The 15,834-nt window shown below is 44.1% G+C and overlaps 1 protein-coding gene across 1 annotated transcript; it reads left to right on the forward strand.

Annotated features, from left to right (window-relative positions):
* The first annotated feature begins 732 nt into the window (after positions 1-732).
* Positions 733-15,005, forward strand: Akirin1 (akirin 1). The gene is made up of 5 exons (XM_008850231.1): positions 733-1,124; positions 7,531-7,671; positions 10,944-11,078; positions 13,032-13,103; positions 13,482-15,005. Exons 1-5 carry the CDS (start codon positions 908-910, stop codon positions 13,490-13,492), a joined length of 576 nt encoding a protein of 191 aa, XP_008848453.1. The 5' UTR covers positions 733-907; the 3' UTR covers positions 13,493-15,005.
* Positions 15,006-15,834: the final 829 nt, after the last annotated feature.

Below are 15,834 nucleotides of genomic sequence, written 5' to 3' on the forward strand. Positions count from 1 at the left end.
CTTGAACTCACAGAGATCCGCCTGCCTCTGCTTCCGGAGTGCTGGGATTAAAGGCGTGCACTACCACACCCGGCTTCAAAAGCTCTTTTCAACCAGCACTGCTGTAGAGAATTCAGCTAGATTCGAGGAAGAACCTACCGGAGTTGCCAAGTCAGATGAGGAAGGACTGGCAAACCAGCTATCATAAATTCCTAACACTCTGGTACCTCTTGCTGGTTTAAGCCAGTGAGTTTTGAGTGGCAGATTCACTTGGAGGGTTGATTAATATACAGCTCATCTATCCCAAAAATACATTCATTGTGACACACCTCTCCAATTTGCTCCTGATTTCCCAAGGTTCATTGATTCAAGCCTATCCTCAGATAACCGGAGTCCGTGAAGAGCCTTTGAGAACCCTTTAGAAGCACCCTCTCTTTTATCCTGGAAAAGGGCAGCCCAAAAGGAGGTCACTTGGCCACTGGTGAACCCCCGACGCCCGGGATCTCTCACCCATTCCCTCCAATCTCTCCCTTCCCACGCCCGTGCCGCGCACGTGTGAAAAACTTCAGCTGGCCCGGAATAGGGGGGCCCCCGAAGTGGCGGGGGCGGAGGGCCCCCCCAAAAAAAAATCCCCATGTTGCTAGGCAACCACGCTCCCCGCCCAGACCAGCCTACTTCATCCGCAGGGGGCGCCTCAGGCCGAGCCCAGCCCGCCCGACCTCCCAGAGCGGCCCTCTTCCGGCTTCGCCCCCCCCCGTCCGCCGGGCGGTGGCGCACGCCCGTGACGTCACAGAAGGCGGGGCCAGCGCGGCTGCCGGGTGCTGGAGGCGCCATTGGAGCCGGCTTGGCTGGCTAGCCTTGCTCAGCAGCCGCATCCCCGGCCGCACTTGCCGCCGCGTCTGCGTGTGCTGTGTGGCCGGTCCGCGGCATGGCGTGCGGAGCGACCCTGAAGCGGCCCATGGAGTTCGAGGCGGCGCTGCTGAGCCCGGGTTCCCCGAAACGGCGGCGCTGCGCCCCTCTGCCCGGCCCCACTCCGGGCCTCAGGCCACCGGACGCCGAGCCACCGCCGTTTCAGATGCAGACGCCGCCGGCGATTCTCCAGCAGCCCGCCCCGCCCGGCTGCGATCGTCGCCTTCCGACTCCGGGTAACCTGCGCTACTGCTGCGGGCTTGGCAAAAAGCCAAGCCTGGGCGTGGGGGCTGGGGAGGGTGTGGGGGTCGCGGGACCCGCCGGCTTCACCACAGCACCCCTTTGCCTTGAGAAAAAGGAACTGGGGTGCTCTGGGCCGGGCAGCTTCCGGGGACGAGAGACATCCGGGAGGGGTAGTGGCCCCACAGTGTCGGTTTTCGGGTTTCCTGGGGCTGGGGAGCCTGGAGGGGTGGGCACGCAGATTAGAGGGGAGAGCCCGGGCCGCCGAGGGCCCTTAAGCCCCTCCTGTCTTCGCTGCACTGAACCGCCCCGCAAACCCAGTGGGCCATGGAAAATTGGATTCTGCTCACGAACCCAGCCTGGAGTGGGGCGAGAGAAGGCGGGTTACTGGGAAGGGGCGTGAGTGTATGCTGCTCGGCACCGAGCTGCAGCTTGTGGGGAGACCTGATTTCTAGAAGTCTTCAGGGACCAGTAGCCGCCGCAGGAGTCATGGAATCCGATTTCAACCTGCCCATTTCTCCACGAAACTGGCCATGTTTTATTGTATGGCTATTGTCTTGTACCGTGTATGGCTTGAAATGAGTAGGTGGTCGGCTAGAATTTGACAGTCCTTCAGTATACAGAGATTTTGGTACCAAGAATTCAAATATACAAGGGCTCGACTTCAATAATTGGCACTTCATTTTGGCCAAGGGAAAAGGAAGGACGCATGTGACAGCAAGATACCTATCAGGTTGCAGTAGTAGAGGGAAAGTGCATCAGCATTCATATTCAGCAATTTTAAAGGGCTCCCAGAAATGAGCTCGCAAAAATGGATTTTGGCAAGTCGTTTCTTTTGAAAAATTTCTATTCCTCAAGCTTAAGCAAAGCCTTGGGATCACTTTAAATCATTCTTTCCTCGCCTTTCAGTTAGAAGTGCCTTTAGCCTTTATTTCTTCTCCCTCCATTACCCAGCTTGACCTCTATGTACTCTCTCCTACTTTAAATTCCCTTTTTTTTTTTATTGATGGTGAAGTAGGCAGAGCTGAGAAAAGACGATTGCCTGAGCCCAGAAGTCCCATACAAGCCTGGGCAGCTTAAGGAGACCCCATTTCAAAAAAAAAAAAAAAGTAGATGTCTGCTTGCTGGTTGTTTTTTAATGGAATTTATGTAAAAGTTTTGTTTCTTCAATAGACCATCTGTATTGTTCACATTACGGTCAAATCCTTAATGGTGATTGTAAGTGTATTTAGAAATCTGAATATGGCAGCGTTTTGTGGTGAATCTACATGACCAGACCCGTCAGTTAAATTTCTTAATTCATTAAATGCACCCCCAACCCCATGTTTCTTTGTGCTTACTGGAATTTGGTTGTTGGCCATGAAAGAAGGACAAAGTATTAATCCATTATTTAATGCTTTAGGTTAAGTAAAAGATGTCTCCTGGATTCAGGAGGCTTTGTTAGTTGCAATACAAGTAGAATATGCTGGGCCTGATGGTACACACCTGTAATCCCAGCACTCCAGAAGCAAAAATAGGAGGAGGATCACTTCAGATTTGAGGCCAGCCTGGCTTATGTAGTGAGTTCTAGGCTATCCTGGACTACATATCAAGAACCTGTCTCAAAACACCTGAAACAATGATAATGTCAGATAATGGGAAAATGAGTAACAATCTCACTTTACTTTTCTTCCCTCCCCCTCCTTCCCTTTTTTGAGACAAGGTCTCCCCAGCTGACTTGGAACTCATTTTGTAGAACAGGCTAGCCTCCATCTCAGAGATTCTGGAGTGCCGGGATGAAAAGTATGGCCTGCCACATCTGGCTTCTTCCTTTTATTGGAGACAGGGTCTCAGGTAGCCCAGGTTTACTAAATAGCTAAAGATGACCTTGAACTCTTTATCCTCCTCCACCTCCGGAGGGCTGAATATTCTACTTCTTATTGCTATGTAGCCAGTGATGGCTTTGAACTCCTGTTTCTCCTGCCTCTACCTCCTGAGTATTGCCTGGGATTGTAGGTGTCTGCCACCAGGCCTGATTTAGAGCTGAGTCTCATTTTTTTTTTTTTTTTTTTCCAGGGTCTCCCAGTAACCCCAGCTGGTGGGGAACTGACTATGTGGACCACGCTAGCCTTGAATTCAGAGATCGGCCTGCCTCTGCCTCCCGAGTGCTGGGATTAAAGGCGTGTGCCACCACATCAAGAGTTTCAGTTTTGGTTTGTAGTAGCCTAGAGACATTGAGGGTTTTGAGGATGAATTTAGCCTATGAACCTGGAAGCAAAAGCTGACATAATAATGAAGCAAGGTTACAGTTAACTACTGTTACAAAGAAAGTGATATTTTAAAAAAAGATAAATGATGTTTCCTGTTTTAGGTATTTTTTTCCTGTGTACCATGGTTAGAAACTTGGGCTTGGTAGTCCTTTGGTCTGGTTGTGTGTGTTTCCATCTGTTCACTTTGCCATACTGGAGGCAGTTAGGGTTCATCAAAGCCCTTCTGTTCTTTGGAGTATTGTCCTCATACGTGTCCTTTCTTGTTTCAAGTCATAGCAGTTGCTTACATCCTCATCTCAAGTCCTGCAGGTATGTGCTTGAGGAATATGACTTTAAAAATGAAGTGAAGCGTTCCTAAGTTTGTGGAGCTAAAGCATGAATTTCATAACATTGTTAAAAGAAAGCATTGCTAGTATTGTTTCAGCTTTTAGGCAGTTGTGTTTACCTAGGTATGCAGCTGTGTAGAGAATTCATGCTCCCTGGATGCATCACTTGTGACATTAATACCTTTGATTTGCATTCTCACTAATCAGATAGGCATTTCATATTTTGGAGAACTAGACTGAAGATTCTCAATAACTTCCCAAAGCTGTACATAGCTAAGGAGAAGGAAAGTGGCATTATCCACACCTCCCACCACAGAAAGTACAGTTACAGCACAGTATTTCCTAGAACACTTCAAGTTAGGGGAACATAATTTCCTGGGTTTATTTTTCTGGGCTTGTTTTGCTTGGATTTTTTGAGATAGGTCTCACTGTGTAGCACTGGCTGACCTAGAACTTGTTGGAGAGTGAATACAGTGTTATACCACTGTATATAAAACTTTAAAACCACATCCTTCCAGATTCTTTGTTGTCTCTAGGAGTTTAGTTTTAGATGCTTCTAATTGGTGTTTTCTGGATGTTAACAAATTCAGTTTGTGATTACTTTGACTTAGAGTAATAATTTGAATCCTACCAAGCATTGCCTATTAAAAGGGTTTTTTTTTTTTTTTTTTTTTTTGGTTGGTTGGTTGGTTGGTTGGTTGGTTGGTTGGTTTTTTTGTGGTGCTGGTAGGGTCTGTGCGTGTGAAGCAAGTGCTGTACCATTGAACTTTATCCTCAGCCCTTGTTTTACTTTTTATTTTCAGATAAAGTCTTACCAGGTTGCTTATTTTTAGTTTGGGTTTTGGTTTTGTTTGGTGGGGAGTTTGAAACATGGTCTCCCTATAGCCACAGCTACACAGCTAGCCTGGAACTTACTGTGTAGACCAGTCTGGCCTGGATCTCACAGAGATAACACTTGCCTCTGCCTCTGGAGTGCTGGGATTAAAGGCGTGCCTACCTGCCAATCCCCCACATCTGGCTGTTTACTTAAACTCTTATTAAATTTTGTGTCTTCCAATGTGGTAGTGAATTTAGGATCCTCCTACTGTGGCCTCCAGAGTAGCTGGGATTATAGACTTGCCACCACCAGGCCTAGTTGGGAATTATTTTTGTTTTTGAGACTGTGTCTGGCTTCAGAGTTTGTTTGTTTGTTTGTTTGTTTGTAGATAGGGTCTCCCAATAGCCCCAGCTAGCCTGGAGCTCAAAATGTAGACCAGGCTGACCTTGATTTCATCAAGAGGCTTCTCCCTCCCCAGTGCTAAAAGCCTGTTACCACCATGCCCAGCCTGTTTCGTTTTTGGGGAACAGGGCTCATAGCCTAGGCTATGTTGGAACTCATTGTAGCCTAGACTGACCTTGAACTATCAGTGATCTTCCTGCCCCTACTTTTCAATCACTGAGAATATAGGCGTGAACTGTAATACCCAGGTTATTTTCTGAGACAGGGTCTCATGAAGCCCAGCCTGTTCTCAGACTTGCTATGTAAGCAGAGATGATTTTGAGGGACTGGAGAGGTGGTCCAGTGGTTAAGAGCACTGGCTGCTCTTTCAGAGGACCCAGGTTTGATTTTCAGCACCCACATGGTGGCTAACAACCATCTGTAGCTCCAGTACCAGGGAATCTGATGCCCTCTTCTGATCTTCACAGGCACTGCACGACACAGGTGTGCCTACCTACATGCAAGCAATACTCTCATACTCATAAAATAAAAATAGTAAACTTTTTTTTTTTAAAGATGATTTTGAGGGCTGGAGAGGTGGCTCAGTGCACTTACCTACATGCAGGCAATACACATAATACACATAAAATAAAAATAATAAATTTTTTTGTTTGTTTTTGTGGGGTGTTGTTTTTGTTTTTTTTGGTTTGTTTAAGAAATTTTTTTTTCTTTCTTTTCCGGAGCTGAGGACCGAACCCAGGGCCTTGCACTTGCTAGGCAAGTACTTTACCACTGAGCTAAATCCCCAACCCCAAGAAATAATTTTTTTTTTTAAAGATGATTTTGAGCTCGCGATTCTCCCACCTTCACCTTCCAAATGCTGGGAATCCAGGCATGCACTAGCCACCATACTCACTCAGCTCAGAAAAAAATTTTAATGAGCATTGGCCATTAATCCCCAACAAATCTCATCTTCTCCTTTTTGAACATAATAGTATTTGCTGTCTATCCTTCTATCTAAAGATCTTGAGTTATGCGGGACAAAAACTTCATTGTTGGGACTGGAGTGATGGGTCAGCGGTTAAGAGTACTGACTGTTCTTGCAGAAGGACCCAGGTTGGAATCCCAGCACCCACATTGCAGCTAACAGCTGTCCGTAACTCCAGTTCCAGGGAAACCGACAGCTTCTTCTGTCCTCCATGGGCATTGCATGACACAGGTGCACTTATAGGCAATACATGCATACACATAAAATAAAAATAATAAAAAAAAAAATTTTAAACTTCATTGAAGGCCGGGCATGGTGGCACACGCCTTTAATACCAGCACTCGGGGGGCAGAGGCAGGCGGATCTCTGTGAGTTCAAGGCCAGCCTGGTCTACATAGTGAGTTCCAGGACAGCTAGGGCTATGGGGGGGGGAGACACTGTCTCAAAAAAAAAAAAAAACTTCATTGTTAAAAGGCCTTGGATGATAAGAGATTCAACCCTTAATACTGTAAACATATAAAACTTAGTCAAGCTAAGGCAGAGGGATTACTGTGATTTTAAGGCCAGCCTGGGTTACAGTTTGAGACATTGTTCAAAAAAAAAAAAAAAGCCAGGCACAGTGGTTCCATGCTTGATAAGTGAATTCAGGAGGATCGGGAGTTGGTGGTCATCACAGCTAGCAAGTTCAAGGCCAGCCTGGGCCATGTGAGACTGTCTCAATAGAAATTTAAAATAACAAGATCACTTTTACCATAAATTGATAACACTACGCCAGCAAAATGCAGGTATGACTTGCTTGCCCCAAGAGGAAAACAAGTAAAGGGAGCTGTATGGGAGGCTCAGCCAAAACAGCTGTTACTCTAAACTTTTTTTTTAATATTTTATTATTTTTATTTTATGTGTGTGTGTGTATTGCCTGCATGCATGTAAGTGCACCCATGTCATGCAGTGCCCGCGGGGGACAGAAGAGACTGTCGGATCCCCTGAAACTGGAGTTACAGACAGTTGTTAACTGCTATGTGGGTGCTGGGATTCGAACCCAGGTCTTCTGCAAGAACAGCCAGTGTTCTTAACCGCTGAGCCATCTCTCCAGCCCCTCTAAACATTTTTTTAAGGTTGTTATCAATGTACGTGCGTGATATGTGTGTGTGGGCACATGTACCATGATACACATGTCACAGTCAGAGGACAGTTTTATGGAGTCAGTTCTCTACTCCCACCTTTATGCCAGTTCAGGAAATTGAACTCAGGACACCTTGCTCACACAGCAAGCACCTTTACCCTAAGACAGGGTCTCCCTATAGCTCCAGCTGGCCTAGAACTTGCTATATAGACCAGGCAGGTCTTGAACTCACAGAGCTCTGCCTGCCTCTGCCTATGGGATTAAAGGCGTGTGTTGCCACAATTCTATGCCTTTTAAATAGTAGGAATAAGAACACAATGTCTTGAGGTCATCTGGGTGCTTTCTACAGTACAAACATTCACTTGTTAACATAGGGGTTGGGAAGAGATTGACATATATGATAAAGGGAATATTTAGTCAGAGTATCTTTTTTTGTGCTGGGGATGTAGCTCATTGGTAGTGTGCTAAGGCCTCCATGCTTCTCAAATGAATTTTCGTTTGTTTTCTTTTTTTATTAGAGCAAATTTTTCAGAACATAAAGCAAGAATATAGTCGTTATCAGAGGTGGAGACATTTAGAAGTTGTTCTCAATCAGAGTGAAGCCTGCACTTCAGAAAGCCAGCCTCACTCCTCAGCACTCACAGCACCTAGTTCTCCAGGTAAGCATACTTGACAGTCACAATCTATTTTCAGAGTGTGTGAGGTGGGTTTGGTGGTGCATGGCCATATCCCAGTGTTTGGAAGGCCAATGCCAGGTGCATTTCTGACCAGCCTGCACTACATAGCAAACAGAATATTCTCTTTAACTGCAGTGTATCCTTTAGCCACATGTGGTATGTTACTTTTCTTATAACAGTGACAAAATACCAGATAGAAACAACTTAAGGCAAAAAGTTCATTTTGGCTCATGGTTTCAGATGATACAGTCCTTCATGGCTGAACAGGCAAGGTGAAGTACCTCTCTGGAGTGAGAACTTTTGACTGCCTTCATACTGTACAGACCAGGAAACAGAGAACATTGGGGTGGGGGGGGGGATAGAACATGTGACCAGATATAGCTACAAACTTCAAAGGCCTGTCCCAGTAACCTATTTCAGTAGCTTGCCAAGCCCTACCTCCTAAAGACTCCACAGCCTTCAAAATACTGTCACAAGGTAGGAAACCAGTGCTCAAGACCCAGGCCTGTGGGGGATAGTCTAGATTCAAGCTACAACGTGGAACTAAGTAAGTGTGGCTGGCCTGGAACTTGCTCTGTAGACTAGGTTGGCCTGAAACACAGAGATCCACCTACCTCTACCTCCTGAGTGCTAGGATTAAAGGCATGCCTGAGTTACCATACCCAGCCCCTTGTTTTGAGACAAGATCTCACTATTATAGCCCTGGCTCTCCTGGAACTCTAGAATAGGCTGGCCTGAAACTTGCAGCAGTCTTCCTGAGTACTCATGGCATGCTGTGAGCCACCATATCCAGCAAGCTTAAAAATTCATTTCTCACCAGGCGCAGTGGTGCACGCCTTTAATCCCAGCACTTGGGAGGCAGAGACAGGCTGATCCTCTGTGAGTTCGAGGCCAGCCTGATCTACAGAGTGAGTTTCAGGCAGCTGGAGCTACAGGGAGACCCTGTCTCAAAAAAATAACAAAAATTCACTTCTCAGCTGCGCTTGATGGCTCACACTTGTCCCAGCACTTGGGAGGCAGAGGCAGATGGATCTCTGAGTTCAAGGTCAACTGGGGCTACAGGGAGACCCTGTTTCAAAAAGGCCAAAAAAAAAAAAAAAAACAAAACTCATTTCTCATATGTATTAATTGTACTTCAAGTACATAGTAGTCATGTGTGGCTACTGTATTGGGCACACAACTGTAGAAAATTCTGTTGGGAAGTTTGCTATGTAACATTGACAGGTGGTTGGGGGTGTTCTAAGGTTTGAAGTGGTCTTGATGGTCACTTCGTGGACTATGCTTGGCCTGATAAGTCCTTGTAGGTGGTCAGCAGGCCAGTGTTTGAACATCTTTAGTAAACTCTGTCCTAAAACAGTAGAAAAGGTTTTTTGTTTTTCTTTTTGAGACACAGTCTCCCTGTATTACAGCCTCAGCTGGCCTTGAACTACCTATGTAGACCAGACTCTTGAAATCCACCTACCTGCCTCTGCTACCTCCCAAGTGCTGAGACTAAAAGCATGTCAGATGATGGATTTCTAAGGATAGTTATTCAGATGGTTCTCTTGATCATTTCTTGAAATTTTAGTAATGGATTTTTTTTTTTTTTGAGACAGGGTCTCCCTGTAGCCCCAGCTGGTCTGGAACTCACTATGTAGACCTGGCTGGCCTTGAACTCAGAGAGATCCTCCTGCCTCTGTCTGGGATTAAAGTCCTGAGCCATCACACCCGACTAGTAATAGAATTTTTTCATTTGTGTGAGCAGAGGTGTTTAAAGAAATAGAGAATGTTTCGGGTAAAAAGTGATGAGTGGCCATGTTGGATTTGTAGAATGAAAATTACACATTGTTTAGTTTAAGGGATGGTAAGTAGCTTAAAGACTAATAATAGAGCTGGAGGAACAGACATTAGTCTGATTTCTGAAGAACACTTCAGACCTGGCTGCTGCTTCATCATCATCAGGCAGGAAGTCCTATGGAATTTGTTCTAATTGCCAGCTCCAGAATCAGGCTGCTGCTCCCTTAGCCTCACTTCCAAAATAAATGTCTGTTATAACCTTCTTCCCCCCTGGTTATGCTGAAAACTCTGAGTGAATTTGATTGACGGATCCCAATCAGATCTGAACTCTTAGCTACCAAGGAACTGAAATTATAGTTTTTACTTTCATAACCTCTGCTCATAAACTTAGTAAGAGATTACAATAGGCATTTAAGCAAGAGATTCCCTAGCTGAATAGTAGAGAATGGCCTTGACCCTAATTCTTGATTCTTCTGCCTCTACCTTGGCGTGCTGGGTTTATAGGTCTCTGGTTGGGGTCATGATTTGACAGAAAACTGAAAAAGCATGTGTTATCAGGCATGTCCAGCCTGTGATCCGTGGAGGCCCCATGTGCCCCAGGATAGCTATGAATGCAGTCCAATGAAGAAATACGCTTAAAATATGTGGCTTATATTATGTTTTTACTTTGATTGCACGGTTCTCAAGCATGAACTTTGTAGATTATAATCTGTTGCCAGTGTCAAAAGGATGAACACACCAAAGACCTGATCTTAGTACTCTAAATCTATTTTTCCTAATCTAGACTGGAGGATTTATAGCAGCTTTTAAGTTTTTGGTTCTGGTCCTTTATGAGATAAGCTTTGAGTATGGGCCCAGATTATCAGGGCATTGGAACTGTTCTATACGCAGTTTGGTAGCATACTTGGCTATGTTTTGTTTCCCCTGCCTTTCAGTTTACCTTTAGCTTTGCTTTATAAAGCAAGGACCCACTATACAGACCAGGCTGACTTTGAACTCACAGAGGTCCACCTGCCTCTCCTTCCTGAATGCTGCCATTAAAGGCATGCACCACTACGCCTGGCTAGAAGTGCGTAAGTGCTTGTAGGAAGACCTGAATTTGATCCCAGCAATGGATGGGTAAAAATAAGCAGGTCCTCAAGGATCCCTAGCCAACCAGGCTAGTCTTTCTAAACAGCTTTTGTGTATCTTGAGGACTATTATGTGAAAATTGTTAATTCTGAACTATAGAATTAGAATGTATTTTTGTAACTAGGTTTATCTTTTGAGGGTGGGGGTTGGATACTGGGGATTAGATCGTGAGCCCTTGTGCTAGCAAGTTTTCTACCACTGAGCTTTATCCCATCTTTTACTTTTATTTTGAGACAGATCTTGCTAAGTTGCCCAACAAGGTATGCCTCAAACTTACATTCTTCCTGCCTGCCAAGTAGCTGGGGTTTTAGGAGTGTACACTCAGCTTATATTTTTTTTCTTGCCAGGTTCCTCCTGGATGAAGAAGGACCAGCCCACCTTTACCCTTCGACAAGTTGGAATAATCTGTGAGCGGCTTTTAAAAGACTATGAAGATAAAATCCGGGAGGAGTATGAGCAGATCCTCAATACCAAACTAGCAGGTAGGCTGAGACAGTGGCTATGCACTGTTTTCCATGGGATTTGAATTCACTTTCATTCGGTAACTTGGAAAAAGAGAGGCTACTGAATTGAGTGTTGAGGCTACTTTTTGGTGATGGTAAACAGGGTTTTTGTATTTTTTTAGGTTTTCTTGTTTTTTTCAGACACGGTCTCCATATAGCCCCAGCTGGCCTGGAACCTGCTATATAGACCAGGCTAGCCTGGGTCTCACAGAGATCCCCATCTCTGCCTCCTAAATTCTGGGATTATAGGTGTGCACCATGTTATTTATACATTATATGAAAGAACTCACATTTCTAAACGCAGATAAATCAAGCTCTTCTTGTAAGAATTTTCCATATAAGTAAAGGCATTGAATAGACCATTTGGGCTAACTGATAAACAGGTGGTTGGGATATAGTACTGACAGGTGTCAGTATTGGAGAAGTACAGTATCATCAGCATATTCAAGCTTCTGATGGGAATCACTTTATTGATGTGGGAAAGTTGAGTGTAGTGTAGAAAAAAGCCAGTATAAAGGCAGGCATGGTGGCACACACCTTCAGTCCAAGTGCTTGGGAGGAGGGAGGGAGGGAGGAAAACGCAAGTATAGCCCAGCTGAGGCTAGAACAAACATGGTTATTAGTGGTGACAAATTGACCCTTATGTGAACAAGAATAGAAGGTAATAGATACAGTGTTTGGATCAGAGATTTTAGGCAGCATTTCCTTGAACAACCTTCTAATCTGGTAAATTCCACAACTTGGTTTGTCAGAATATTAGCAAGTCTGCTTTAAATTGGGAACTGTTGGGGCTGGGAATGTCGCTCATTGGTAGATCACTTGTCCATTGTTGACAAGGCCCTAGGTTCAATTTCTAGTGCTACAAAGATAGAAAAGTTGATAAATAAGTGGATTAATTGAATACATGATTAAGGAACATTAATAAGTTTGCTTATAGAACTAACTGGATTCTTTAATGATGTAATGCATGAAGACGATCGCTAATCATCCCCTCTCCGCTCTCATATCACCTGCCTCTAAGTCACTTCCCTGTCTACGTCTGCATTTCTACCGAGTTTCCCTGTAGAAGAGATTTATGTGGAACTCTACAGTTACACAATATAGAATTTTTTTTTAGCTTTCTGGTTGCCTACCTTTTCTATTCATTGTTTTTTGTTAAACAGGATCTTTCTCTGTTGCCCTAGCTGGCCTGGAACTTGTACGGACCAGGCTGTCTATGAACTCCTCTTACCCCCTCCCCAGAAGGAATGGGATTCAAGCATGAGCCAGCATGCCCAGCTTGTTTTTTTCTTTTTTTCTTTCTTGGTGCTGGGGACTGGCCTTATTCTTTGCTTAGGCAAGCCCTCTATTACTGAGCTTAGGTTGCCATCCCACTTGTTCATGTTTTCATTTTATGACAGAGAACAGACTTCAAAACTTCATAGGTTCCATAGGTTTTTTGTTTGTTTGGTTTTTGTTTTGCTGGCCTTAGTAATAAACACTAAGCTCTGTAGGGAGGCCATTGATAGCAAGTAGAGTTATAGGAGAATAAAGTTTATTGGGAGACTGTTGTTACAGATGATCAGTGACCAAAACCTAAGAACCATGGATTTGTATCTAAAAGGAACAGAGCTCATTGGGTGAGGAGTGAGCAGAGAATGCAAACTGGGAAGTATGTGCGCTGACACTTTGTTCTTTTGTTTGTTCTTGCTTATTTGTGTTTTGGGAAGTTGGGTTTTTGAGATAAGGTCTCCCTGTAGCCTCAGCTGGCCTGGAACTATGTAGACCAACCTGGCTTTGATCTCACAGAGATCCGCCTGCCTCTGCCTTCCACAGGTTGGAATTAAAGGTGTACACACCAGCACAACGGACCAACATTGGATTCTTAAATTGCTTCAGGAATTAGGGATTAGTTTCTGGTGTAAATATACACTGTTTATTCTGTCTTCACAGAACAGTATGAATCTTTTGTGAAATTCACACATGATCAGATTATGCGGCGATATGGAACAAGGCCTACAAGCTGTAAGTATGCCAAGATTTTCTTTAAATTTTCCAAGCAAGTTCTTTCTGTTTTGGGGGAGTGTTGTCTTTTTATGACGGGGTCTCCCTGTAGACCCTGCTGGCCTGGAACTCACTGTGTAGACCAGGCTGGCCTGGAACTCACAGAGATCCGCCTGCCTCTGCCTCTGCCTCTGCCTCCTGAGTGCTGGGATTTAAAGGCATGCGCCACCATGCCTGGCCAAGACAGGATTGTTAAATTCATGAAATTCAGTACCATTTAGGTGATGGCTCACAGTGTTTGACTACATTGGCTTGAGTAGATATTCAGTAGATATTCAGCAGCATATAATGCTTTATGTTCTTAACCTCTTTTGTTCTTTATCCCTTTTTGTTTTACAGATGTATCCTGAAGCCTTCTTGCTTATCTGGGTACTGGGTTTGACCTCAAGAGATGGCTGCTGTACACTTTTTGCAACTGGTTTGATATCACATTTCAGCTCCAACTTTGCATCCTGAGAACACTTAAATGTTTCTGCAGGTCCATTTTATACAACTTGAAAGAACTAAAAACTTTCTGGTTGCCACAAGCATATCTTTCTTTTTTGCTCATCCAATAAACAGCTGTGCCCTACTGTGATAGGTTTTCCAAACAAAAATACCTGGAGCAACAGTTTAGCAAAATATGCCTTCAGTGGCACTCAACAAATGGAGTTTCCCCAAGCACAGTTCTGTAAGAAGTGTGTGTGAGACTGTGTGTATACGTGTGTATGTGTGTTTTAAGTTATTATTTGTATTGTGCAAAATTTTTTTGATCTTGGGGATTCTGGCTGTGAATTTGATGCACGACAATTATGGTTAAAAACATTTGCTTGGTCTACAGAAGATCATTAATGTTTTGTGACCATATAAGTTGTAACAGTGGGTTGTTTTATGTGTAGGTATTGTTGTTAAATACAGGGACTGTTTCCAGGCACAGACTATGAATCATAAGTTAGGATGGACATTAGATGTGATTATGATATAGCGAAGGTCTGCTGTCCTTAATCTGCAAATAATGTGGTGACAAATTAGAACAAACTGGAGACAGGCCATCAACACATGGACTCTGCCTAGCTGTGCTGGAAAAATACTTTGACTCCAAGCCTTAAAATACCCTGTGGAGTCTGAGCTCACCTCATTCATACAATCAAAGAGCTCCCTGGACACTGAATTTCTACAGGGAAAGGTCTCCCCTGGAGCTGGAACATCAGGGTGTGCTCCAGAGCATAGCACAGGGGAGCACGGGGCCAGGCCGGGCCTCGCAGCACTGCTACTCGGGAGGAGCCACTTCACCTTGCATCAGTTTTAAACATAGAATCTGGATCCTTTGGTCAGGTTCCCCCAGACTCTTCTAAGGTGTCCATGTTCAACTGTTAGAGCTTGGTTTTGGCAACCCTTTGCCCGAAGTTGCTTATTGGCTGTTCTTTGCCTTGGTTCCAAGGCTGTGGAACAGAAAGTAGCCTCTGTTTTGAGGAGGTGGGAGTTAAAGTATACGTTTATTTTTACTGTGACATGTTCAGGACCATACTTTACAAAATGCCTTGTTTCCTTTACTATTGTTTTGGAAAGGAAAGTTCTATTAAAATTGTTTTAGTTTGACTATAGAATAGTTTTTTTTTAATTGCGGCTTTATTTTGGAAAATTCTTGAGTTTAATTCAAATGTATGCCAATACCTTCCAAAGTAAGGTAATATTCAGAGACAGTTGTTCAGATCAGATGGCTTAAGGAAATTTCTGGGATATTCACATTTGAAGATTCCTTATTAATGAATGTCTTTGACTTAAATCTAACCAAAAACTGCAACATTATTCTTTGTACATTTTCATTATATAGTGTTAACAAGCTTAGTTGCAAACAAATAAAATACTTAAGCTATTTGTTTACCTTGCCTTCTTAATAGTGTGATAATGTGTGTTAATTCAAATAACTTACATTAGGCCATGATAACCATTTCCCTAATTTAGCATTGCATTGAAGATTTATAGACTCTTAATGCCCACCATCACTCTGAATAATTAAAAAATGGTTTTACTTCATGTTGAAGGAAAGCTTGTTTCATCTTGTCATGCTCTAGGGTAGTTCCTGGAAGAAGAGCTGTAGCAGTCACTGTAATGGGAGTGGCCCTACAGTGGAATAGTGACAATAAAACAGGGGAAATGGGGCATTACTGAAGGCCATCAAAAGTCCTAAAGGCTGGACTAGGACAGGGAACATTGTCTCACCAAAGACTTACCAGGCATCATTGGTCTGTGTTCCCACACTAAGTGTTCTACCAAGTGGCATCTGGCTAGGAGTAGCTTTCTGTAAAGAAACTAACACTGCCGTGGTGCCTATCTGCACCCAGTGTGTGGGGACCATTGAGTTTTATAAGGTTATCCTTGGCCATGGGCGGGGGGTTGGGTTGGAGGAATCACGAGTAAAGAGGATACACATGTTTGGTAACCTGGAATGGAAGCCAGTAGATCAAAAGATAAATTTATGCTGGGGTTATAACTCCATTGGTAGAATGCTTGTCTAGCATGTATGAAGCCCTGGTTCGGTTCCCAGCACATGTAAACCAGGCATGATGGTGTATCATCTGTAATCTCATTCCCTTAGAAGGTGGAGGCAGGAAGATCAGGTTTGGGGGGGGGTTGTTTTGTTTTGTTTGTCTTTTTGAGACAGGGTTTCTCTATAACCCCAGCTGTCCTGGGGCTGTAGACCAGGCTGGCC

Source organism: Nannospalax galili, unplaced genomic scaffold (assembly GCF_000622305.1).
Source record: "Nannospalax galili isolate Female #2095 unplaced genomic scaffold, S.galili_v1.0 scaffold944, whole genome shotgun sequence".
Taxonomy (NCBI): domain Eukaryota; kingdom Metazoa; phylum Chordata; class Mammalia; order Rodentia; family Spalacidae; genus Nannospalax; species Nannospalax galili.

Coding starts and splice junctions, on each gene's coding strand:
- Akirin1 (XM_008850231.1), top strand. CDS start 908: ATGGCGTGCGGAGCGACCCTGAAGCGGCCCATGGAGTTCGAGGCGGCG. Junction 7,672..10,943: donor CACAGCACCTAGTTCTCCAG/GTAAGCATACTT, acceptor TTTTCTTGCCAG/GTTCCTCCTGGATGAAGAAG. Junction 11,079..13,031: donor CCTCAATACCAAACTAGCAG/GTAGGCTGAGAC, acceptor CTGTCTTCACAG/AACAGTATGAATCTTTTGTG.